At 36.2% G+C, this 26,069-nt stretch overlaps 1 protein-coding gene across 2 annotated transcripts in view; it reads left to right on the top strand.

Annotated features, from left to right (window-relative positions):
• Positions 1-26,069, top strand: part of LOC307152052 (complement C3-like) — a 271,787-nt gene that overhangs the window by 14,971 nt on the left and 230,747 nt on the right. Inside the window, exons 1-5 of one of the 2 annotated variants that reach the window (XM_079860446.1) lie at positions 14,227-14,361; positions 14,446-14,641; positions 14,764-14,932; positions 16,581-16,654; positions 16,892-16,980. In XM_079860446.1, coding sequence (XP_079716572.1) covers positions 14,291-14,361; positions 14,446-14,641; positions 14,764-14,932; positions 16,581-16,654; positions 16,892-16,980 — 599 coding nt within the window. In that variant the 5' untranslated portion in view covers positions 14,227-14,290. Of the gene's footprint in view, positions 1-14,226; positions 14,362-14,445; positions 14,642-14,763; positions 14,933-16,580; positions 16,655-16,891; positions 16,981-26,069 lie in introns of those variants that run through there. The other variant, XM_079860447.1, reaches the window with a different exon arrangement.

Genomic DNA, 26,069 nt, shown 5'->3' with positions numbered 1-26,069 from the left:
GGTGGAAGGAGGTGGCCAAGCAACTGCCTGTTATAAATGACAAAGCATGAAACTGTCATAAGGGCAAACAAAAAAATGTCATACGGACAAATGATTTCACCGTATGACATGTTGTTATACCATATGACACAGAGCATTTAACTGAATTATTTAGTTATTTCTTAATTGTTTTATCACATATATAGTTTGTACAACTACTATGAATTAATATAAACATATATAATATATTTCTGCCTATTTCAAGCATTTTTTCACATTATTACAGATACCTCTTTCTAGTAAGGAGAGGGGTGCACGTTTCCGTGCAAAGCTAAGGGCAGATCCTGCAGCTAGAGAGGAGAACCTAGCCAAGAGGAGGGAAAGGTATAACTGAGAGTATATGATACTCAGATATACTCGTCTCAGATATACTCGTCTCAGAAATAATTGTCTGGCGTACTCGTCTCAGACATACTCGTCTGAGATATACTCATCAGAAATACTCGTCTCGGAAATACTCGTCTCAGACATACTCGTCTGAGATATACTCGTATCAGAAATACTCGTCTCGGAAATACTCGTCTCAGACATACTCGTCTGAGATATACTCGTATCAGAAATACTCGTCTCGGAAATACTCGTCTCAGAAATAATTGTCTGACATACTCGTCTCAGATATACTCATCTCAGATATACTCGTCTGAGATATACCCGTCTCAGAAATACTCGTCTGAGATATACTCGTCTGAGATATACTCGTCTCAGATGTACTCGTATCAGAAATAATTGTCTCAGACATACTCGTCTGAGATATACTCGTCTCAGAAATACTCGTCTCAGATATACTCGTCTGAGATATACTCGACTCAGATGTACTCGTCTCAGAAATAATTGTCTGGCATACTCGTCTGAGATATACTCATCTCAGATATACTCTTCTGAGATATACTCGTCTCAGAAATACTCGTCTGAGATATACTCGTCTGAGATATACTCGTCTCAGATTAGGGCTGCAACGATTCATCGAGTTACTCGATTACAAAAATTCCTCGAGGCAAAAACTCTGCCTCGAAGCCTCGTTAAATTCCTATGACGCGCACTATACGCGCAGGGATCTGATTTCACACGGACCGGTGTTCAGTGTTCAGGACCCAGTCAACACGTTGATCTCACAGTGATCTCTCCATATGACCACAATGTGAGTTCACAGTGAGCTAAAAGTGTAACCGCACTGTGCACTCACTGTGTGCTCATATTATGGACACGATGTGAGTCACCCCAGCTAGAAATGTAATTGGACATGGATGGACACAAATTGTAAGTTACCATTAAGGTGATGGGTGTTTGCTTTAGTTGGGCTCTAGACCATTATATGTTTACTTTAATATTTACTGTTGTTTGTCTGCTGTTATCGATTTATAACAGTTAAATGAACAAAGTAAAATGTTATCTTATAGTGTTGGTTATGTTTTGACATAATCATGCTGTGATCTGAAAAAGGAAACTTATTGAGATAGATTGGTTTAACTTGTTATCAGCAGTTTAGTGATTCTTCAGCCTATGATTATCAGTACTTTACTTATAATTCAAAATATTTAATACACATTGTTCTGATCAAAAGACATTCAGATAAATTCATTTAAAACACAGACATCAATAATCAGCCTGTGAATCTCAACAATGGTGACAATAATAAAGCATGTTGCAGTGGCTGCCACCAATCACAACTCATTAATGGCTCCCATCATGCATTGCGGTATGAATAAATTATTATCTGAATTGTCTATGTAATTTACTTTTCCTAATTGAATATTCTGCTCCTCACCATTGTTGAGATGCATAGACTGAATCTTGACATCTGTGTGTGCCTAAAAAAGAGATTTTTTTTTATTTTAACAACTTTTAAGAAATCCTTTATATTATATCTAAAATTCTGGGCATTTATGCAGATTCACTAACCAACAACATAAATCGAAATCAGAAAGAAGGATTTTAATGAGTTCAGTGATCAAGTTCAAATGATGATTGTCATAACATAACCAACACCATCAGAGATATTAATGCGATATGGCTCAGCTTGTCAGTTAACTACGGCTCTTTGTAGTAAATGCCGCTTCATCTGAAAGCAGGTGATGGCGATTTACTACTAATCAAGGAACCGACTTTACTGACGAGATGCGCATTACAATATTGCGATTTAAATCGCCCAGCCCTAGTCAAGACCAAAGAGCCCAACTACAGCAAACACTGACCTCTACAATGGTGACCAAACCAAACTCTTCAAACAAACTTCAACATGTAAAACCTCTTAAACATAATTTCTAAACATCGAAACTTCCCGCTATAACTGTCTAAGAATGTTAGGGGGGATAATGTTCTATCAATGTCATCACTAAACATGTTTGAAATGTTTATAGAGAGTGTTATCCTACCTTTTAGGAGAACATTCTGGTTACAAAAATAAAATTAGCTACAGAAAATATTACAAGAACATAACATAATGCTCTCAAAACATTCATAGAACAATAACATTTCTAGCTGGGATGAGCTCATATTGTGGTCATAGTTTGAGCACACAGTGAGAGCGCTGTGAGGTTACACTTTTAGATCACTGTGAACTCAGATTGCTGACGTTGTGACCACATGGTGACATCACTGTGAGATCATAGTGTTGACTGGGGAAGCACACCATAGCGCGTGATACATTTAGAATTTATTTGGCGCGATGGCAGAGAGTAGATGTCCATAAACGGCAGAGAATGTCTAAAGTTTGGGATCGCTTCCTTTCAGCGTCGTTGAAACAAGGTAACGATTCTGTCCCCCGCATTTTTTTTGACCCAGCGCCAATATTTCCGCCCGTGCCGAAGCCTATACATTGATGTTCGCTGATTTTAATCCCATACTGTATTTACTGATGTCGTGATGCGGTTTGACTAGATATGATGTTTAGCTTTGATGTTTTTAAGAAGTAAACGTATAGCCTAAAGAAAGAACCCCTTCACACACACACACACACACACCCTCGTCTCTCTCACGCAGCAATGCATCACGTATGCTTAAACTTTTATGTAGCCACGCAACAATAATTTCACCATGCATTCACTGTATACACCGAGACGTGATGGAGGAACAAATATTGTATTGCAGTCTTTGCGAGACCTTGTTTGTAGGCTACCCAGTCAACACTATGATCTCACAGTGATGTCACCATGTGGTCACAACGTCAGCAATCTGAGTTCACAGTGATCTAAAAGTGTAACCTCACAGCGCTCTCACTGTGTGCTCAAACTATGACCACAATATGAGCTCATCCCAGCTAGAAATGTTATTGCTCTATGAATGTTTTGAGAGCATTATGTTATGTTCTTGTAATATTTTCTGTAGCTAATTTTATTTTTGTAACCAGAATGTTCTCCTAAAAGGTAGGATAACACTTTCTATAAACATTTCAAACATGTTTAGTGATGACATTGATAGAACATTATCCCCCCTAACATTCTTAGACAGTTATAGCGGGAAGTTTCGATGTTTAGAAATTATGTTTAAGAGGTTTACATGTTGAAGTTTGTTTGAAGAGTTTGGTTTGGTCACCATTGTAGAGGTCAGTGTTTGCTGTAGTTGGGCTCTTTGGTCTTTGGTCTTGATTAGGGCTGGGCGATTTAAATCGCGATATTGTTATGCGCATCTCATCAGTAAAGCCGGTTCCTTGATTAGTGGTAAATCGCCTTCTCCTGCTTTCAGATGGAGCGGCATTTACTACAAAGAACCGTAGTTAACTGACAAGCTGAGCCAAATCGCATTAATATCGCGGACTTATCGCCAGCGATAATTAATGCGATATGGCTCAGCTTGTCAGTTAACTACGGCTCTTTGTACACAGCAAAAACTCCAGTGTTAAATTAACACTCCTGGGAGTGTATGAGTCCACACTCAAGAGTGTTTAAGTTATTGAGATAATTAAGTGATTAGTTTAGTGATGATTGAACATTATTGAAGACACCTGATGTTAACAAGCAGAATCACAGAAGGAGAAAATCACAAATTGTAAGTTACCATTATTGTGATGGGTAGTTGCTTTAGTTGGACTCTTGACCCTTTTATGTGTACTTAAAATTTTGTTTGTCTGCTGTATCTGAGTTATAACTGCCAGATGAGCAAAGAAAAAAAAAGTGATCTGATGGTGTTGGTTATGTTATGACAATCATCATTTGAACTTGATCACTGAACTCATTAAGATCCTTCTTTCTGACTTCGATTTATGTTGTTGGTTAGTGAATCTGCATAAATGCCCAGAATTTTTTATATAATATAAAGGATTTCTTAAAAGTTGTTAAAAAAAAAATCATTATTTTAGGCACACACAGATGTCAAGATTCAGTCTATGCATCTCAACAATGGTGAGGAGCAGAATATTCAATTAGGAAAAGTAAATTACATAGACAATTCAGATCATAATTTATTTATACCGCAATGCATGATGGGAGCCATTAATGAGTTGTGACTGGTGGCAGCCACTGCAACATGCTTTATTATTGTCACCATTGTTGAGATTCACAGGCTGATTATTGATGTCTGTGTTTTAAATAAATTTATCTGAATGTCTTTTGATCAGAACAATGTCTATTAAATATTTTGAATTATAAGTAAAGTGCTGATAATCATAGGCTGAAGAATCACTAAACTGCTGCTAACAAGTTAAACCAAACTATCTCAATAAGTTTCCTTTTTCAGATCACAGCATGATTATGTCAAAACATAACCAACACTATAAGATAACATTTTACTTTGTTCATTTAACTGTTATAAATCAATAACAGCAGTCAAACAACAGTAAGTATTAAAGTAAACATATAATGTTCTAGAGCCCAACTAAAGCAAACACCCATCACCTTAATGGTAACTTACAATTTGTGTCCATCCATGTCCAATTACATTTCTAGCTGGGGTGACTCACATTGTGTCCATAATATGAGCACACAGTGAGTGCACAGTGCGGTTACACTTTTAGCTCACTGTGAACTCACATTGTGGTCATATGGAGAGATCACTGTGAGATCAACGTGTTGACTGGGTTGTTATATAATTGTTGGCACTGGCACTTATAAACACTAAATGGGTAAAAATTACAATAAATAGGCTTAGTTTTGGAGCCAAATGTTGGAGTTTTTCAGCCACATCATTTTCGTTATGCATTATTTATTTGATTGTTTAAAAACACATTAATTTTTTTATCCGATTACTCGATTAATCGATCGATTAAGTGCTAGATTAATCGATTACAAAAAGAATCGATAGCTGCAGCCCTATCTCAGATGTACTCGTATCAGAAATAATTGTCTCAGACATACTCGTCTGAGATATACTCGTCTCAGAAATACTCGTCTCAGATATACTCGTCTGAGATATACTCGACTCAGATGTACTCGTCTCAGAAATAATTGTCTGGCATACTCGTCTGAGATATACTCGTCTCAGATATACTCATCTGAGATATACTCATCTGAGATATACTCGTCTCAGATGTACTCGTCTCAGATGGTCTCAGATGTACTCGTCTGAGATATACTCGTCTCAGAAATACTCGTCTCAGAAATACTCGTCTGAGATATACTCGTCTCAGATATACTCATCTGAGATATACTCATCTGAGATATACTCGTCTCAGATGTACTCGTCTCAGATGGTCTCAGATGTACTCGTCTGAGATATACTCGTCTCAGAAATACTCGTCTCAGAAATACTCGTCTGAGATATACTCGTCTCAGATATACTCATCTGAGATATACTCGTCTCAGATGTACTCGTCTCAGATGGTCTCAGATGTACTCGTCTGAGATATACTCGTCTCAGAAATACTCGTCTCAGAAATACTCGTCTCAGATATACTCGTCTCAGATATACTCGTCTCGGAAATACTCGTCTCAGATATACTCGTCTCAGATATACTCGTCTCAGATATACTCGTCTCGGAAATACTCGTCTCAGATATACTCGTCTCAGATATACTCGTCTCGGATATACTCGTCTCGGAAATACTCGTCTCAGAAATACTCGTCTCAGATATACTCGTCTCAGATATACTCGTCTCAGATATACTCGTCTCGGAAATACTCGTCTCAGATATACTCGTATCAGAAATACTCATCTCGGAAGTACTCGTCTCAGAAGTACTCGTCTCAGAAGTACTCTTTCTTAGATGTACTCGTCTCAGATGTACTCGTCTCAGAAATAATTGTCTGGCGTACTCGTCTCAGACATACCTGTCTGAGATATATTCCTACCGGTAAGAGTGCTCAGTTGAAAACAACAAGGCTAGCCTACGTGATGAGTTTGCCAGGGATTTACAGAGCACCCAAAATGTCCGGGATTCGGCTTTTGCGTTCTACAGTCGCCATTCATTATGTTTACTGTGGCAAGCAGGACGAGGCTGACGGCCGCGGGAGAACAGCGTGAGGCCGGTGGCGTCATTACTGAGACGCGCCGGTCTTGCTCGCCCTCACGTGAGTCACGGAGGAACGGGAATTTTCTTAGAAATGGTAAAACGCACATCAACCGATCACTTGTTTAGCGTTCATGTAAACACTACATTCAGATTCACCAATCGGAATGAATTCAGTTAGATTGAAACAAAAGGTGTGCATGTAAACAATGAAAGGCGAACGCAGAACGCAAAAGCCGAATCCCGGACATTTTTAACAGTCTCGCTCGCCGGACAAGTCCGGGAAAAAGAGGATGGTAACCCCTACTACTCAGCTTTCTCCTACTATTCAGCTTTCTCCACAGAACAAGAGCCTGCTAGCTTAGCTTGCAAAGAAAGACGGCTGACACTGTGTACATTCTGTGAGTGAGAACCCACCATGTATGGGCGGGCTGAAAACATGCGGAACAACGACATCTACTGGCTGTAGTCTTTAGCCTCTGGCCAGAAAATCCTCCGATGACGCAAAATGATGATTTTTGCGTCATCTGAGGATTTTTTCCAGACAAAAAATACATAAATCTCTCCTCTCAGGGAGATATGAGGGTGGAAAGCATGGCAATTCGAAAATACTACAGGTTTTCTACTGATACAAAGTTTAATGCTAAATCCTGAAGTATCCCTTTAAGTGATTAATTGAGTGATCAAGAGCCCACACTCAAAAAAAAAAAATTTGTCTAAAAATAAGATTTATGTATTTGAATTGCATAACAAATTTCCATGATGCATTTGGATTACATAGTTTTAACATAAACCAATCAATAATCTGAATGTGATTCATATTTTTAAGTCATATCTAAATTAAACAGATAAGATTTATGTAATTGTATTAATAAACTGAATGTGATTTATATTTGTCAGTCGTATGTAAATGAAACAGGTAAGATTTATGTAATAGGACACAGAAAAACGCCCATGTTAAATTAACACTGCTCAGTGTTCATATGTGTGCACACTACAGAGGTAAAGCGGTGTTGAAGTTAATAAGATAATTAACTGATGATTGAGCATTAATGATGAACACCTGCTGTTAACAAGCAGAATCACTGAAGGAAAGAGAAACACAAGAACTACAACTGACTTCAGCCACAGTCTTAGATGAAATCAACTGAAGAGAAAAGAAGACATTAAATCTGTGAAGATCTCAGCAGAGGAGGATTAAACAACTCAAACAGCTTTACCAGCTTCACTTATTACTAACCAGACTGACTTTTATTTCATTTCCGTTTAAATAAAATCAATATTTATATTTTAAAGTCACCATGATGGTGGTTAGCGTTTGCTTTAGTTGGACTCTTTGACCCTTGACTCTTTAATATAAACTTTTCCTGGTTGCTATGCTTGTGTGTTTATAAAACACGTTTGTTGCAGCGAAAAAGCCAAGAGAAAATGAGATCAAGTGATATTGGCTGTTTATTTATGAAGGTGAAATCATCATATTGAATCACTTATCTTTTTCAGTGTCTAATGCTTTGATTATTGGGGTTATGTGATTTTGTTTTAATTGTTATAGTAGCTGTGTGACCTGACAGCATTAGATCCAACAGTTAATCAAATAATATAAAGAATTTTAAAAACATTTTGTGCATTAAACTTTCTACATTATTACTTAGAGATCAAGAATCAGTGTATGATCTCAACAATGGTGACAATCAATGAAATGCTTCATGCTGCAGTGCATGCTGGGTACCACCAATCAAAACTCACCCATATCTCCCAGCATGCATTGCGGCATTAATAAATTATGCATCAGGATTTTTGTAGCTTTTGTCACCATTGTTGAGATTCATATGCTGTTTCTTGATGTCTGTGTGAGTCTAAGTAATGTCATAGATTAAAGGTTTTTGTGCACTAACTATTAAAAAAAAGTATATTGTTTGATAGACTTCATGCTGTAAAATCAAATGGCTTCTGTTATGGATAAAACAATATAAAAAAACACAAGTCCTATATAATCAAAGCATTAGACACTAAACAAGATCAGCGAATCAGGCAATTACATGATGACGTCTTTGTCATCATCACCAATAAACAGCCAACATCACCTGATCCTTTTTTCTCTTGGCTTTTTTGCTGCAACAAACGTGTTTTATAAACACATAATTATAGCAGTCAGAGAAAATTTTATATTAAAGAGTCAAGGGTCAAGAGCCCAACTAAAGCAAACGCTAACCACCATCATGGTGACTTTAAAATACAACTATTGATTTCATTAAAACGGAAATGAAATAAAGTCAGTCTGGTTAGTAATAAGTGAAGCTGGTAATGCTGTTTGAGTTGTTTAATCCTCCTCTGCTGAGATCTTCACAGATTTAATGTCTTCTTTTCTCTTCAGTTGATTTCATCTTACACTGTTAGCCCTTGCTGTAAAAAAAGGCGTAATTCTGACAATATCATACCATTTTCCATTAAAACAGTAGCCTGGCTAACGTCAGACCACTTTCTCTTTGAGACGTGGTCTGGAAACCACATGTACATTTTCTCGTATTTGAGGCGTGGTTTACGAATGCCCAGAGCCGTTTATTGGGCGCTACGAATGTCTATCAAATGCGCCTGTACGTAGCTCATAGCCAATCATTTCAAATTATACCAGATGACGTATGTAGAGCGACAGATATTCAACGAAGAAGACGACGATGGGTCAGAGATTTATGTGTACACCAGAGAGTCCTGCACGGGTCCGATTTTGTAAATCCGCACCCGACCCGTTTTCCAACAGCAGCACTAATAAAAATCTGCACCGACCCGCTTAAAATAGAACCGACACCCGACCCGCACCCGAAATAAAATCAGTTTAGACTATCACATTATAGACACACTTACAAACATTTTTATTGCCAGGTCATACAGAAGTTATTACACGACCATTATAGCCGAAGCTGTCAAAAGGCCGATACATGAAGAACATGGCTAACGTTACCACACAAATCGAACAGACGCGGCTACACCACTATATGCCACACAATTTCGTCTAGCCTACATCTGACAATTTTGGGTTCAAACACACCCTGCACACCACACATACTTAACAGTGTTAAATATGAAAAATACCGTTCGATAGAACGGCTTTGTTACCAGTTATCTGCGTGCTTCCTCAGGGATGAAGTTCCACATTTGCGGCTATCCAACACGAAAATGTTTGCAGCAAAGCCTTTCACAATATTTTCTTCAGATAACTCCAAATTTCTCCCACACACTAGACTTGATTTTTGATGACGTATTGTCGACAACTTTACAATCTCCACTAGCTATTCTTTTCTTCAACTCCTCAGCATCTATCTCGACGACTGCAAGCAGAACGCGCGCGCGCGGTTGTGATGCATTTTTAAAAGTGGAAGTAGCCTTGGTAACGTTATAGATCCTGGGAGGGCGTGGCGCGTCGGCACAAATAAACTGATGTGGATTTTAAATTATTTTATCAACTTGAAATACAGGCATATTTTTGTAGATGTGTTCCTAAAAATATGCATATATTTTTACGTCTGTCATGTTGGATCCATAGATAAACAAACTGCTTCGGTGTGTCGCATATACTTCGTCATCGTCTTCCTGCTCCCTCCCCGTTCTGTGATTGGTTCCCTATTTCAGGGGAAAAATTAGTCCATGGTGTCCAGACTACCTTGCAGCGTGAATAAAATCGCGCTGCTCAAGGCAGTATGGGGAAACCCAGGCTATTAAAACAGTAATATACCGTAGAAAACAAAAATAGCCTACAGGAATATACTGTGAATTAACAGTGCTCAAAATCGACACTAAGAGGCTGTTTTTCCAATCACACCCTATACCCTCATTCACTATTCCCTACAGTAGTTCACTAATATAGTCCCCTTGACAGAGTGAATGAAAAGAAGTGAGTGAATTGAGACACTGATGAACACCTGATAAGCAGAATCACTGAAGGACCGAGAAACAAGAGCAGAAAAAAGAGAAACACAAAAACTACAATTGACTTCCGGCAACACTGAGTGTGAAACCAGTTTACAAACCAGTTTACGATTATTTCTTTCATACATGTACAAAAGTTCTTGTTGAGAATTAACAGAGATTTAGTTAATAATAAAATTTGTTGTCACCATGATGGAGATCAGTATTTGCTTTAGTTGGTCTCTTGTCTCTTAACTTCTTGCTATTCATCTCTCTCTGACTGCTATAACAGTGAGTTTATAAAACACATTTGTTATGGCAGGAAAAAGTCAAGAGGAAGTTGATCAGGTGTTTTTATTCTTTTGTGATGATGTCACAGTCATCTTGGACATGTCTGATTTTCAGATTTTTCCTATATATATTCATTGAAATTATGGGTGTGTCATATTTAGCATAAATCTGTGTATCTACAAAATGAAATCAAAATTTCTGTAATCATGTCTTCTGAAAAATAACAATCATATAGTGCATTCAATTTTATTTTACTCCTGCTTGACTTAGACACACACAGACATCAACAATCAGCACATGAATCTCAACAATGGTGAAAAGTTTCATGTCGCAATGCATGCTGGGTTCCAGGATAATATAAAACTCCCAGCATGCACTGCTGCATGAATAAAAAATGTTTTGCCACCATTGTTGAGATTAATGTGCTAAATTGTGATATCTCTGTGTTTCTAATATATAGTGTAGCTTTTTTTTTTTTGGTTTATGCATGATGTGTTAAAAAAAATGAGTCATACCAATTTATTGCTGTAGTTTCACAGTGGTGCTAATGTAACACTTTCGATCGAAGATAAAACTCTGAATGAATAAGAATTAATTCCTTAGTGAATGAAAAGGCAATATGATGATTTTGTCATAAGCATTACAACCGCAATCATTCATAAACTGTGTGTGCGCACAAGTGTGACTTGCAAAAACACAGTAGCACAGTAGCAAAAGAAACACTAATGTTTTAGCATCTGCATCCCTACTAAAGCAAGCACTGATCTCTATAACGGTAACTTCAAACAAACATTTTCAATTAAACATCTTAATAACAACTTCTGTAGATGTATGACAGAAATAAAGTCATACTGGTAATAATAAGTGTAATAATGTGTAATGGCTGGAAGTCAGTCGTAGTTATTGTGTTTCTCTATTTTCTGTTCTTGTGTTTCTCTTTTCTTCAGTGATTCTGCTTGTTAACAGCAGGTGTTCATCACTAATGCTCAACAATCACTTACATATTCTCTTAATTATCTCACTGCAACACTGTCTCAATGTTACTTTTACTCTTTGTAGTGTGGATTTCCCTGTGGGGTTGAAAGGGTTAACAGTGTAAGATAAAAAGTCACACCCACAAAATGTATTTTAACAGTAATAAACTGTAAGTTATAAAACAGGTTTATACTGGCAACACTGTTGCCAGTAGTTTACTGTAAAATCTAGTTTTTTGGGTCACCATTGTGCAGAAGAGTAGAGCCTGTGCTTCAGTCCAGGAGAAGATCTACAAACATTGATGATTTGTTGCATGTTGCTTTATTTAACAGACGGTGACTGTGTAGTTGCTGGTCCAGTGGAAATCTCTTTATGTTCAATAGTTTTTTTAGTGGTTTCAAATGATAGAAGTTCACAGTAATACTTTGCTCACATTATTAATGCATTATAAAGTTTAGTTAATACATTTAAATGACAGTTGGTCAATTTAAGGCAGTCGGTTTCTGCAAGTGTAATTAGTTAACTTGAATTAAAATTTAGTGCATTTTTACAGAAACAAACTAGATTACAGTAAAGAACTGTACAATTAACAGTATTTTACTGGCAACAGTGTTGCCAGTATTTTACTGTAAAAAAACCCGGTAAGGTCTAACAGTGTAGACTGTGGCTGAAGTCAGTTGTAGTTCTGGTGTTTCTCTTTCCTTCAGTGATTCTGCTTGTTAACAGCAGGTGTTCATCATTAATGCTCAATCATCAGTTAATTATCTCATTAACTTCAACACCGCTTTAACTCTGTAGTGTGCACACATATGAACACTGAGCAGTGTTAATTTAACATGGGCGTTTTTCTGTGTAAATAAGGCCTAGTCCACACGGACACAGGTATTTTTATAACTGGAGTTTTTCCTCCTGCGTTTAAAAAAAAATCCCGTCCACACATGCTCGGTTTAAAAGAAATCTCCGCCTACATAAAAACACAAAACGCGCTGTCAAAAGCATGCCACACCAGCAGGCGGCGATCGTAAAGCCACGTTGGCCAATCAGAAGCCTGAATCAGAAGCAAAAACCCCGGTTTTACTGTCTACACGACAACACTGCAACCGGCGTTTCTGAAAATCCTCACCCTGGCAGGGGTTTTCAAAAATGTTCGGTTTCAGTGACCTGGTACTGCGTTTCCGTGTGGACGAACGGCCGAACCGTGTAAAAAAAGTCACGGTTATAAAAATACCCGTGTCCGTGTGGACAAGGCCTCAATCTTACCTGTTTCATCTGACAAATATAAATCACATTCAGTTTATTAATACAATTACATAAATCGTATCTGTTTCATTTATATATGACTTAAAAATATGAATCACATTCAGGATTATTGATTGGTTTATGTTAAAACTATCTGTAATCCAAATGCATGGAAATTTGTTATGCAATACAAATACATAAATCTTATTTTTAGACAAATTTTTTTTTTGAGTGCAACTAAAGCAAACACTGTCTTCAATGTTGGCAATAACAATTTTTTTTTGTGTAAATTTGACTCATTTTAAATGGTTAACTTTTAAGGAATTAATTAGATTAATTATTACTCAATTCTAATTTGTTAAATTTAATTAATAATATTGCTTGTAATCTGTTGCCACAATTTTATTGATTAGATATAGCTTATTCATTTTTACAGTGCACTTAGATTTCTCTGCAGGGAACTGAATTTATTTAACATAAACATTCAGAATCAAAGAGCAATAGTTCAGATTTGTCCACTAGACTTCGTTTAGTGACTCCTCCTGTAAGCTTGTCATTGTTACTCCAGCAAATGGAGATCATTTCATGATCGGCAGGCTTGAAAACCACATGAAGATGTCTATCATGAAAGAACACTTTTGCTGTTGTCAGTCAAATTGAGGGCAGTTTTCCCGTAAATGACCTGCAAATAACAGTAATGTAAATGGTACCTTTGGTAAATTGGCAGCTGCTCTGTTGATTTTTTAGGGGTCATGATGAAATGTGTAAACTGCAGAACTGCAATGATGTCTGAAAGTTAGATTTTTTTTTTCAGCGATGTCAAAACATCCAATGAGCAGCAGTTCTAATATCACTGGAGAACCTTTTTAAGTTTCACAAATTTATACTTTTTTGTTATTTACAAAACCATCAATGCACTGATTATGTAAAGAACCCTGACATCATAATAATAATAATAATAATAATAATAATAATGAAACTTCCAGAACATTTTAATCTCCAGCAAAATAGCAATTTAAAAACCTTACAAAGCAAAACTGAAGATGATTATTTTCTGAACTATTGAAGAAGGTTTATTTTTAACTATGTACTTCTTTATTGTTGTTGTTGTTGTTGTTGTTGTTGAAAAATCTTCATAATAACAACATAAATAATGAGGCGGTCCAGAATTTAATTGCATGAAATAAACGTTTACATAACTATTTAAAATAATAAATATGATAAATAAATACATATATATTCAAAAAGGTTATTTTAAACAGCAATACGTGCTATACTGTTTAATTCTACATGGGTGACCTTAAATACTCCCTTGTGTAATTTCCAGTAAAACAAACTGCAAACAAAAAAAGCAAGCAAATAGATAGATAAATAGCAGTTTGGACTGTGAGAGTGACGGAGGCGGGTATAAATCTGAGCTGCTGCAGGTTCACACACACACACACACACACACAGACAGACACGATGGACGTGAAGCTGCTGTGTCTGACTGTTGTTCTTCTCTCCTCACCCCTCCTCACACTGTGTGACCCGCTGTGAGTATTAAACACACCGTTTGCTCATAGAGTTACTAATAATCAGTTTTTAAGATTTCAAACGCTGAGATTTGATCTCCTCAGATATATTCTGTCAGCTCCTAATTTGCTGAGAGTGGGTTCCTCAGAGAACGTGTTTGTGGAGGCTCAGGATTACACTGGAGGAAAGCTGAACGTGAGGATCTCAGTGCAGACCTTCCCAAAGAGAGACAGGGAGATAACAGACAAAACAGTGACACTGACTGCAGAAAACAATTACCTGATCCTTACAGATATAAAGGTGATTCCACCTTACATGTAATCTACAGTATGGGAAAAGTATATTTTTGTTTGTAAATTGAAAAATGTGTTTTTCTTTTATTCAAACTTTGCAAAGGGTTCATTTTGTTTTCTGTTCTTTAGATCCCTGATGATCAGAAATTGTTCTCTGATGATCATCAGAAGAAGCAGTATGTGTATCTACAAGCTCAGTTTCCATCCAAAACCCTGGAGAAAGTGGTCATGGTCTCATTCCAGTCTGGATATTTATTTGTACAGACAGACAAGCCCATCTACACGCCTGCTAGCACAGGTACGATTATGTGCTAAAACATGACAAAGTGGATTTAAAGATCCCAGCGGGCACCTTGATGTCAAAATTACGTCAAGAAATAGGTCAAAAATGAAAGTCAAATTGACGTCAAAGTGTTGATGTCAATTTGATGTCAAGAGTTTGACCTCTGCTGATGTCATTTTGCCAAACAAAAAGGTGAAATGCATGGCCGTACACTTATCACCAGCTTCACTTAAAACTAACCAGATTTACTTTATTTAATTTCCGGTTTAAATAAATATAATATTTAAATAGTTTAAAATATATTAAACATATTTTGATGACACCATGATGGTGGTTAGCGTTTGCTTTAGTTGTGCTCTTGGCCCTTGACTATTTAATATAAATTTTTCTCTGGCTGCTATAACTGTGTTTATAAAGCACAATTGTTGTAGCTAAAAAAGCCATGAGAAACTGAGATCAGGAGATGTTGGCTGTTTATTGAAGATGATGACAATATCATCATGTAATTGCCTGAATCGCTGATCTTATTCAGTGTCTAATCTTTGGTTATATAGGACTTGTGATTTTAATGTTGTATTATAATATAAGCCATTTAATTTAACAGCATGAGAATAATGTTTTTTTTAATTAATAAAGGATTTTAAAAACATTTAATGCATTAAACTTAACAATATTATTTAGCTATCATGAATCAGTGTATGACTCTCAACAATGGTGACAATCAATGAAATGCTTCATGCTGCAGTGCATGCTGGGTACCACCAATCAAAACTCACCCATATCTCCCAGCATGCATTGCGGCTTTAATAAATTATGCAGCTGGAGTTAATCTGATTATCTGGATATTTTGTTTGATTGTCACCATTGTTGAGATTCATATGCTGTTTCTTGATGTCTGTGTGTGTCTAAGTACTGCCATAGATGACAGGGTTTTGTGCACTAAATAGTTTTTAAAAAACAAGTGCATTATTTGATAAAGAACACTGCTAGACATGCTGTAGAATCAAATTACTTCTGTCATGAATAAAACCGCTTTTAAACCACAAATCCCATATAATCAAAGCATTAGACACTGAACATGATCAGGGATTCAGGCAATTACATGATGATTTCATCAATAAACAGCCAACATCTCCTGATCTCAGTTTCTGATGGCTTTTTTAGCTACAACAATTGTGCTTTATAAACACACAGTTATAGCAGCCAGAGAAAATTTTATATTAAAGAGTCAAGGGTCAAGAGAACAACTAAAGCAAACGCTAACCACCATCATGGTGTCATCAAAATATGTTTAATATATTTTAAACTATTTAAATATTATATTTATTTAAACCGGAAATTAAATAAAGTAAATCTGGTTAGTTTAAGTGAAGCTGGTGATAAGTGTACGGCCATGCGTTTCACCTTTTTGTTTGGCAAAATGACATCAGCAGAGGTCAAACTCTTGACGTCAAATTGACATCAACACTTTGACGTCAATTTGATTTTCATTTTTGACCAATTTCTTGACGTAATTTTGACATCAAATGCCCACTGGGATGTTACATCATGACATCATTCTGTTTATTATTAACCTGGCTGCTGATTTTATCAGGCCTTGTTATCTGCAGAAAATCAAACCAACTGAACTCATATTTCAGTTTTTGCTTGATATCTTTTACAGTCAAATATAGAATATTCTGTCTGATGCCCAACATGACACCAGCCAGTAATACCTCAATCACAGTGGAGATCATGGTACACCTTTTTATAATTGAAAGTTATCACAAACACACACACACACACACACACACACACACACACACACACACACACACACACACACACACACACACACACACACACACACACACACACACACATACACACAGGCGCATACACCCCACACACATTCATGACATTTCAGAAATAATGACCATGTGACTGACGATCTCAGCAAACACAGTGCTAATATTGATTTCTGTGTTTCTGAAGAATCCACAAGGCATCACACTTTCATCAGACAACATATATCCAGTGAAAGGGATCAAGTCTGGAAGCTACGCTATTCCTGAGGTTGCCAGGTGTGTAAAACACTGACACGACTGAAGCTCAACCTGACTGAACCGACAAAACATTTGTATTGCTTAGTGTCTAGGGCTAGGGCTATATTCACTGCATCATGCTAAATTCAAATGTATTGCTCAGATCCAATTTTTTTTTGTATAGCTGTTCACATTGTTCTTTGAAATGTGGCCAAGTTGATCCTTACCTGAACCACATGCGCAAAAGAACGATAAAAAGATGGCATACAGAAGAAAACACAGAGAACTTTAAATTAATTGATTACGCTTGTATTATAGTGAGACACCAGTGTAGTTTTTAAACATATACATACGAGCCCTCGTGTTTTGCTTGTCTATAGAGTTGTCACTGTTACATGAGTTCTGACAATCACTGTCCTTCACTGACTTTCACAGTGGCGGCTCCAGGACTTTGTTAAAGGGTGTGCTAAGAATAAACAATCCCTAATGGAAAAAAGAGTATACTTTATTGTATTAGAAATATATTCCCTTTTTCAACGGTACATTGCAAATATAGTAAACAAATAAATAAAAATATTACCATATATTATAAGTAGGCCTATATTAGCATCATGCTTTTACCTATTTTCACAATACAACTTTTAACACACTTTAAAATAATTGTACTTCAGTATATTTTCTAAAAATATATTTGAAGTGAAAATTATGTTTGTTTGTGTAACCCCTCTCACCGCGTCCTTCACACCCCGTTCTGTGCGGGTCTCCGACATGAGAGTCAGGCGCTCTAACAAGGAGGCTAAAGACTGCAGCCTCTAGCATCTGTCGCTAGAGTGCCTATTGAGATCAGAGGAGTGAGGTTTACTCGCACAGCGACTACTAGCTGGCCTCCATTACATTTGCACTTACTTAGAAACATATTTGAGGTATATTTTAACTGTGTGCTGAAAACATTCATTGTAATGCATTGAAGGATACTTTCATAATACATTAGTGTACAATAGTATATTGTACAAAGTATAGCTAAGTAAGGTATTATTGAGCATATTTTGCTCAAATATAATATGGTATATTGCTTGTATGTTTTGAAGACACTCGTAATGAGTTTGTAATGTACTTGTAACACAAATATAGTACACTTTAATATCACTAATCAAGCATGTAATTAGTCATGGTCTAAACAGGCAAATACTTCAGAAATGAAACATTCCATAAAACATCATTCTAAACCTCTGTTCAATTCCAATAAAACTTTAGTATACGTATGACAGAAATAAAGTCAAACTGGTAAAATAATAAGTGCATAATGTGTAATGGCTCACAGTCAGTAGTTCTTGTGTTTCTCTTTTTTCTTGTTGTTTCTCTTTCCTTCAGTGATTCTGAGTATTAACATCAGGTGTCACCACTAATGGCCAATCATCACTTAAAGGTCCCGTTCTATGTGATCCCATGTTTCAAACTTTGGTTAGTGTGTAATGTTGTTGTTAGAGTATAAATAATATCTGTAAAATTATAAAGCTCAAAGTTCAAAGCCAAGCGAGATATTTTATTTAACAGAAGTTGACTACAAAAAACGGCTGGATTGGACTACACCCCTCTACTTCCTTCTTTAGTGATGTCACTAGAACCGTAACCTCCGCCCACAAGAACACAGGCGTATTGATGGCGAAATGTCAACAGACGTGGTTGATGTTTATCTATAATCGGATACCGCAAAAGTTTAATTCGAAGTTGTTAGTTTGCTCTGTCTATTTTACCTCAGACTGTTTTTCTAACCTGGGATAATATCAAGCAGGCTTCTCTCAGCGTTTCATACTGACGAAGGGGACAATTTCAACTATATTCCAGCAAGCGGTAGTGATTTAATATGGAAGTAGCGATCACTCTTCACATCGTTCATTTCTCTTAGTAGGATGAAAATAATCTTACTTAAACTGTGATTAATATACAGAAAGCGATCAAAGAACAATCCCTTTCCAATCGCCCAAGCTTTTAATCACACAGCGCGAGTTTATCTGGACACTTGCCAAAACTCGTTATGAAATCAATGACGCTGTTACACTGCACAATCTCTTACTGTATTTATATACCTCATGTTTGCATTGGTGAAATCATTAGTGAGAGTGCAGAAACTGCGTTGCAAAGATAAGATCTTCATTCACGCGATCAACAGGCTGTCATCTGCTCAATGCTCATCATCACTGCAACCTTTTATGTGATGGGAATAGATCTAAATACTTAAAAAACTTCTCACGATTCGTTAATCCAGATAGCTGTAATAGTAAAAACGTATAATAGCTGTAATAGTAAAAGTTTTCCAGATAGTTCCACATGTAATGCCAGATATTTCATATGCAAGCATGTCAGCCAATCACAGCAGAGGGCGTTTACATTGAAGTCTCACAGCAGACACGCCCCTTCAAACAGAGTGTTCAAACCAGGGAATGAAATCAGGCTAGGAAATATGCCTTTTATTTCTAAATTATAACAATTTTTGATCTAAAAAACATACTAACATTATAAGGGCACCCCTGGAAACATTATTAAATGATAAAAATAATCCATGGAATGGGACCTTTAATTAATCACTTAATTATCTCATTAACTTCAACACTGCTTCAGTGTAAATTTTAACACCCTGCCTGTAGTGTGGACACATATGTACACTGAGGAGTGTTAATTTAACACTGGGGATTTTGCTGTGTACTTTGTGGATTTTTATAAAGTAGGGTGGTTGTGGTCATACACTGCAAACACACATTTATGTTCAAACATCATGTAAAAGTGCCCTTTAAATAATTTAATATCTCTATATTCAAAACCTTCAGCAAAATCCCCAGTGTTAAATTAACACTCTCAGAGTTTATATGAGTCCACACTCAGAGTGTTTAAAGTAACAATGTAACACTGTAAAAGTTAATGAGATAATTTAGTGATTAATTGAGTGATGATTGAGCATTATTGAAGACACCTGATGTTAACAAGCAGAATCACTGAAGGAGAAAAAAAATCCATTTTTAAAAATCACCACTATTATGATCAGTGTTTGATTTAGTTGGTCAGTTGACCCTTTAATTTTTTACTTTAGATTTTGTTTGGCTGCTGTATAACAGCTTTATAACAGCCAGATGAACAAAGAGAAAATATGATCTGATGGTGTTGGTTGTGTTTTAATATAATCATTATTTCACAGTCATTTGACCTGAATCACTGAACTCATATAAAGCCTAATTTCTGAGTTAGATTTACTTTATAGCAGCACTGTCCTTGAACAGCATTATATCTTTTACAAAGTAATCCAAATAATTTCTTAAAAGTTAACAAATAAAAACAGCTCTTTTTTTCTTTTTCAAACTCAGACATCAAGATTCAGCCTGTGAATCTCCACAACGGTGACAATTAAAAAGCATATTGCAATGCATTCTGGTTGCCACCAATCAAAACTCATTCATGGCTCCCATCATGCATTGCAGTATGAAAAAATAATGAGCTAATGATCAGAGGTGATCTGTTTGTCACCATTGTTGAGATTCATACGCTAATTCTTGATTGAAATACACCTGAAATACTTTTTTTTGGATTTCATTGAAAAGGCTAAATATCTGTTCTAATCCATCAGGTAAATTTAACCCAGAAATTATGATTTGAATAAGTTCAGTGATTCAGGCCAAGTAATGATTATGATAAATCACAACCGAAACCATTAGATCACTTTTTCTCTTTGTTCACCTGGCTGTTGTAACTGAATTACAGCAGCCAAACAAAATCTAAGGTTAAAAAGTAAGGGGTCAAAAGCCCAACTAAAGCAAACACTGATCACCATAATGGTAGCATACCAATTCTGCTTGTTATCATCACGTGTCTTCAATAATGCTCAATCATCACTCATGAATCACTTAATTATCTCAATAACTTTAACACTGCTTCAGTGTTAATTATAACACTCTGAGGCCTTGTCCACACGGACACGGGTATTTTTATAACCGTGACTTTTTTTACGCGGTTCGGCCGTTCATCCACACGGAAACGCAGTACCAGGTCACTGAAACCGAACATTTTTGAAAACCCCTGCCAGGGTGAGGATTTTCAGAAACGCCGGTTGCAGTGTTGTCGTGTAGACAGTAAAACCGGGGTTTTTGCTTCTGATTCAGGCTTCTGATTGGCCAACGTGGCTTTACGATCGCCGCCTGCTGGTGTGGCATGCTCTTGACAGCGCTTGATAGCGTGTATTTTGCGTTTTAATGTAGGCGGAGATTTCTTTTAAACCGAGCATGTGTGGACGGGATTTTTTTTTTTAAACGCAGGAGGAAAAACTCCGGTTATAAAAATACCCGTGTCCGTGTGGACTAGGCCTGAGTGTGGACTCATATAAACACTGAGAGTGTTAATTTAACACTGGGGATTTTGCTGTGAATTTAAAACATTAATCTCATAACATTGTTGTCATGAATGTAAATGCATTCATGCCACTACTGAGGCACATTAAACAGTCTGTAAATATAGCCTACCTAAATGCCACCTTTTTACACTTCTATGCCACCTCTTCAGTGGAAAGATGAATTTTTTAAATTTCATTTGATTGGTAAGTTCTTCCTGATTGTGTATTATTATTTTAACTCAATTTATAAATATAAATGTATGCATTTGACATAAAAGATTTCACATTTTATAAGGTTAGAAAAATGCCCTTATAAAGGTGCCCTTATGGCAAGTCATTTTAAGGACTCAAATATTGCCTCATAATGGGAACGTTGATGTCTGTCATTGATCAGAAGGTGTTTCTAAAATTTCCTAAAAGAAATGTAAGCATAGAGCCTTGTCTATAGATATCTGGTTTTGACTTGGTGTGTGCCTAAGTTGATGTTGTTATCAGAGATTTTAACCCTCTGAGGTCTGAGCTGTTTTCTGGGCCCTGGAGGTGTTCTGACATGCTCTGACATTTCTGGTTATTACTGTTACTTGTGACATTTTCATGGCTAAAGTCTAATTACACTGTATTCAGCACAAACTCTGCTACAATAATATATCAACAGCATGTATGTAAAAGTTTGTAGTTTTGAGATAATGACATTTATGCGTGGTTTGTGAAAATACAAAAAAAAATTCTCACTGAAATAAGGCCATGAAACCCATACTGATTATTTCTTCACAAGACTTTTGAAAATTGTATGACGTAGCCTAGAATATTTGCTGAAAAACTATGTGAAAATCACCCTGACTGCTCATTCAGAGAAGACAATATATTGATTTTTTACGACGTGTTTTGTGTTAGAAAGCCTTATGCGGCAGCTCATTAATATGTAAGCTTTTCTCACCTGAGAAAGACAAAGAACCTCCCCAACGGCCCTATTAGGAGCTATCCTAATATAGCTCCTAATAGCCCTGTCATTCTGAGCAACCTTTCACAATACTGTAAATGAGGAGATTTAAAAAAGAATGGCTTTTAAATTGTTTGGATTTATTTACAACACAACATAACCCAAAGATACACAACAAATGCCAAAAAAACACTTCAAAGACAGACCTTTGTGCCATTCCTAAAAACAATGTACATACCTTTCATTTCCAAGGTGTTTGATTTTCACTTTACCATGTTCCTGTACAGAGACTCATGTGAATGTTGAAGTCGGCAGGACTCAGTGGCATCTGGGCCCTGAAAAAAAAGTGAACATACTGATATCAAGAGAAAGGCCTGCACGATTTTGCAAATAAATATTAGATTTTTCTGGTTAAAATTGCTTTTTAACATTCACAAAATACACACACACAAATGTTTCCAACAATATATATAATATAATGAACACCAGGTTTGTTGTGCCTTGTAGGCATAAGCTATGCGCAGTGCTGGGTAAAATAATAATAACAATAGATAGCAGTATACATCTTCCAAAATATTTCAGTAACAACCAAGCTAGAGAAAAATATATTGATTATCATGTTACTTCAAATGTTTCCATTCGTTATGATGATATGAAATGAGATAATAGTAAAAACATGAACCCGTTTGGTGTGTTTTGCTTTTCAAATTTTCAAATGATACATTTAAACGCGATCGCGCTGCAAAATCTGATACATTCAAACGCGATCGCGCTCAAATATAAAACATTATGGTTACCATATACATATCTACGTTTGACCAGATATCCACAAACACAGTAGGCTTAACAGTAAACACGGGTCTAAATATTATAATATTCCCCATATATCTAGCAACAGTTCAACTGCAATGTGACATTTATGCAACAATAACAAACTAATATGTAAAAATTTCTTACCTTAAATCTTTCTTGTCTTCAAATCGCGTTGAAAAGGAGTAAGTTACGAAGTCTCTGCTTCTTTGTTTTGAGGTGATGAGGGCGTTTACAGGTCTGTGTTTCTCCGCATGGATCATTTGCATGTCAATCGCTCGTGCGCTCGTAGGCGTGTTCAAATTAAATTTAATGAGGACGCGTTTGAGAAACTGTACATGCCGCTGCTTTCGTTGGATTACTTTAAAATAGAATATTTGTTTTTTATATAATTTACATACTTTAAAAATAGAGATTCCAAGCGTTGTATAGACATGCGTTTCAAGTCTGTGTGACAAACATTCGCTGAGTTACAGGTCATTTTCTGTCGCGTTTCAGAATGAGTTTCACATTGAGAGAGACGGCAGAACGCGCATCATGTTTATTTTCTTTGTTTTACGAAAAACACAACATTTTGTTTTTATTATGAGTGTACACAAATAAAAGAAGACATTTAACAGTTTTGAATGATGTACAATACAAGTATGTAAAATCAAAATCAACAGAGTATTTTGCACTGATATAAAAAAAAAAACGAGCAGATCACGCCGGCGTGATTGTCGACCTCAGGGGGTTAAGGTATGGTTGCTAGTAGGGCTGGGCGATATATATTGTGAGATTGTTATGCGCATCTCGTCAGTAAAGCCGGTTCCTTGATTAGCAGTAAATCGCCATCACCTGCTTTCAGATGAAGCAGCATTTAGGGCTGAGGAGATAATTAAGTGATTAATTTAGTGATGATTGAGCATTATTGAAGACACCTGATGTTAACAAGCAGAATCACTGAAGGAGAAAATCACAAATTGTAAGCCACCGTTATGGAGATCATTGTTTCCTTTAGTTGGGCTCTTGACCCTTATACATTCACTTTAAATTTTGTTTGTCTGCTGTTATTGATTTATAACAGTCAAATGAACAAAGAAAAATGTGATCTGATAGTGTTGGTTATGATTTGACATAATGATGCTGTGATCTGAAAAATGAAACCTATTGCAATAGTTTGGTTTAACTTGTTAGCAGCAGCTTTGTGATTTTACAGCATATGATAATCAGTATTTTTCTTATAAGCCAAAATATTTAATAAACATTGTTCTGATCAAAACACTTTTATCAAAATTAAGTTTAAATCAAATTAAGTTATTTGGAAACACAGACATCAATAATCAGCCTGTGAATCTCAACAATGGTGACAATAATAAAGCATGTTGCAGTGGCTGCCACCAATCACAACTCATTAATGGCTCCCATCATGCATTGCGGTATGAATAAATTATGATCTGAATTGTCTATGTAATTTACTTTTCCTAATTGAATATTCTGCTCATCACCATTGTTGAGATGCATAGACTGAATCTTGACGTCTGTGTGTGCCTAAAAGAAAGATTTTTTTTAAAATAACTTTTAAGAAATCATTTATATTATATCTAAAATTCTGGATATTTATGCAGAATCCCAAATATGCTGTAAACAACATCATAAAAAAAATAAAACATAATTCAAATGATGATTGTCATAATACAACCAATACCATCAGATTCACTTTTTTTCTTTGCTCATCTGACTGTTATAACTCAGATACAGCAGCCAGTCAAAGTCTAAAGTTAATAATATAAGGGTCAAGAGCCCAACTAAAGCAAACACCCATCACCATAACGGTGGCTTACAATTTGTGATTTTCTCCTTCAGTGATTCTGCTTGTTAACATCAGGTGTCTTCAATAATGTTCAATCATCACTAAATTAATCACTTAATTATCTCATTAACTTAAACACGCTTGAGTGTGGACTCATACACTCCCAGGAGTGTTAATTTAACACTGGAGTTTTTGCTGTGTACAAAGAGCCGTAGTTAACTGACAAGCTGAGCCATATCGCATTAATTATCGCTGGCGATACGTCCGCAATATTAATGCGATATGGCTCAGCTTGTCAGTTAACTACGGTTCTTTGTAGTAAATGCCGCTTCATCTGAAAGCAGGTGATGGCGATTTACTACTAATCAAGGAACCGGCTTTACTGACGAGATGCGCATAACAATCTCACGATATATATCGCCCAGCCCTAGTTTCTAGGCGATTTTGTTTTGTAAACTTCAGAAAACTTTAACTCGATTTTCCCCAACATTTTCTTTGCTGACTCTATCGACTTCTAAACGGTGTACACTGCAAAAAGAGATGTGTCAAAAAACAACCTATGTGACTGTGTAGATAGTATTTTGACACATGTTGTGTAGATTTTAGCACACAATGTGTGTTAAAATGTAACTCTGGATGGAATAGCACTGGGTGGAGGGCAGTTTGTGTTTATGAAAATAAATTATAGGTATATTTTATATAGTATCCCTCTAAAATAAATAAAGCAATACATTCAAATAAATAAATTAAATCTTAATTCATGTAAACTAAAGAAAATAAAGATCAACAGGTGTTTTTTCAGAGGTGGAGATTCCAGGGGTCAGAAAGTAAAAGTCCCGCCATATGTTTATTCCACCCATGAACTCACACAGCTAAAACTCCAGTGTTAAATGAACTCTCCTGGGAGTTTATTTGGCTCCAGACTCAAGAGTGTTAAAGTTAATGAGATAATTAAGTGATTGATTGAGTGATGATTGAGCATTATTGAAGACAATTTGATGTTAACAAGCAGAATCACTGAAGGAGAAAAATCACAATTTTAGTCACCATTATGGAGATCGGTGTTTGCTTTAGTTGGGCAGTTGACCTTCAGTGATTATCTTTAGATTTTGTTTGGCTGTTGATCTGAGTTATTGCAGCCAGATGAACAAAAAGAAAAGTTGATCAGGGGGTGTTGGTTATGTTTTAACATAATCATAATTTGATCTGTA

The sequence above is a fragment of the Squalius cephalus genome (assembly GCF_949319135.1).
Source record: "Squalius cephalus genome assembly, chromosome: 2".
In the NCBI taxonomy this organism is placed as follows: domain Eukaryota; kingdom Metazoa; phylum Chordata; class Actinopteri; order Cypriniformes; family Leuciscidae; genus Squalius; species Squalius cephalus.
This window is presented reverse-complemented; position numbering and strand designations above follow the sequence as displayed.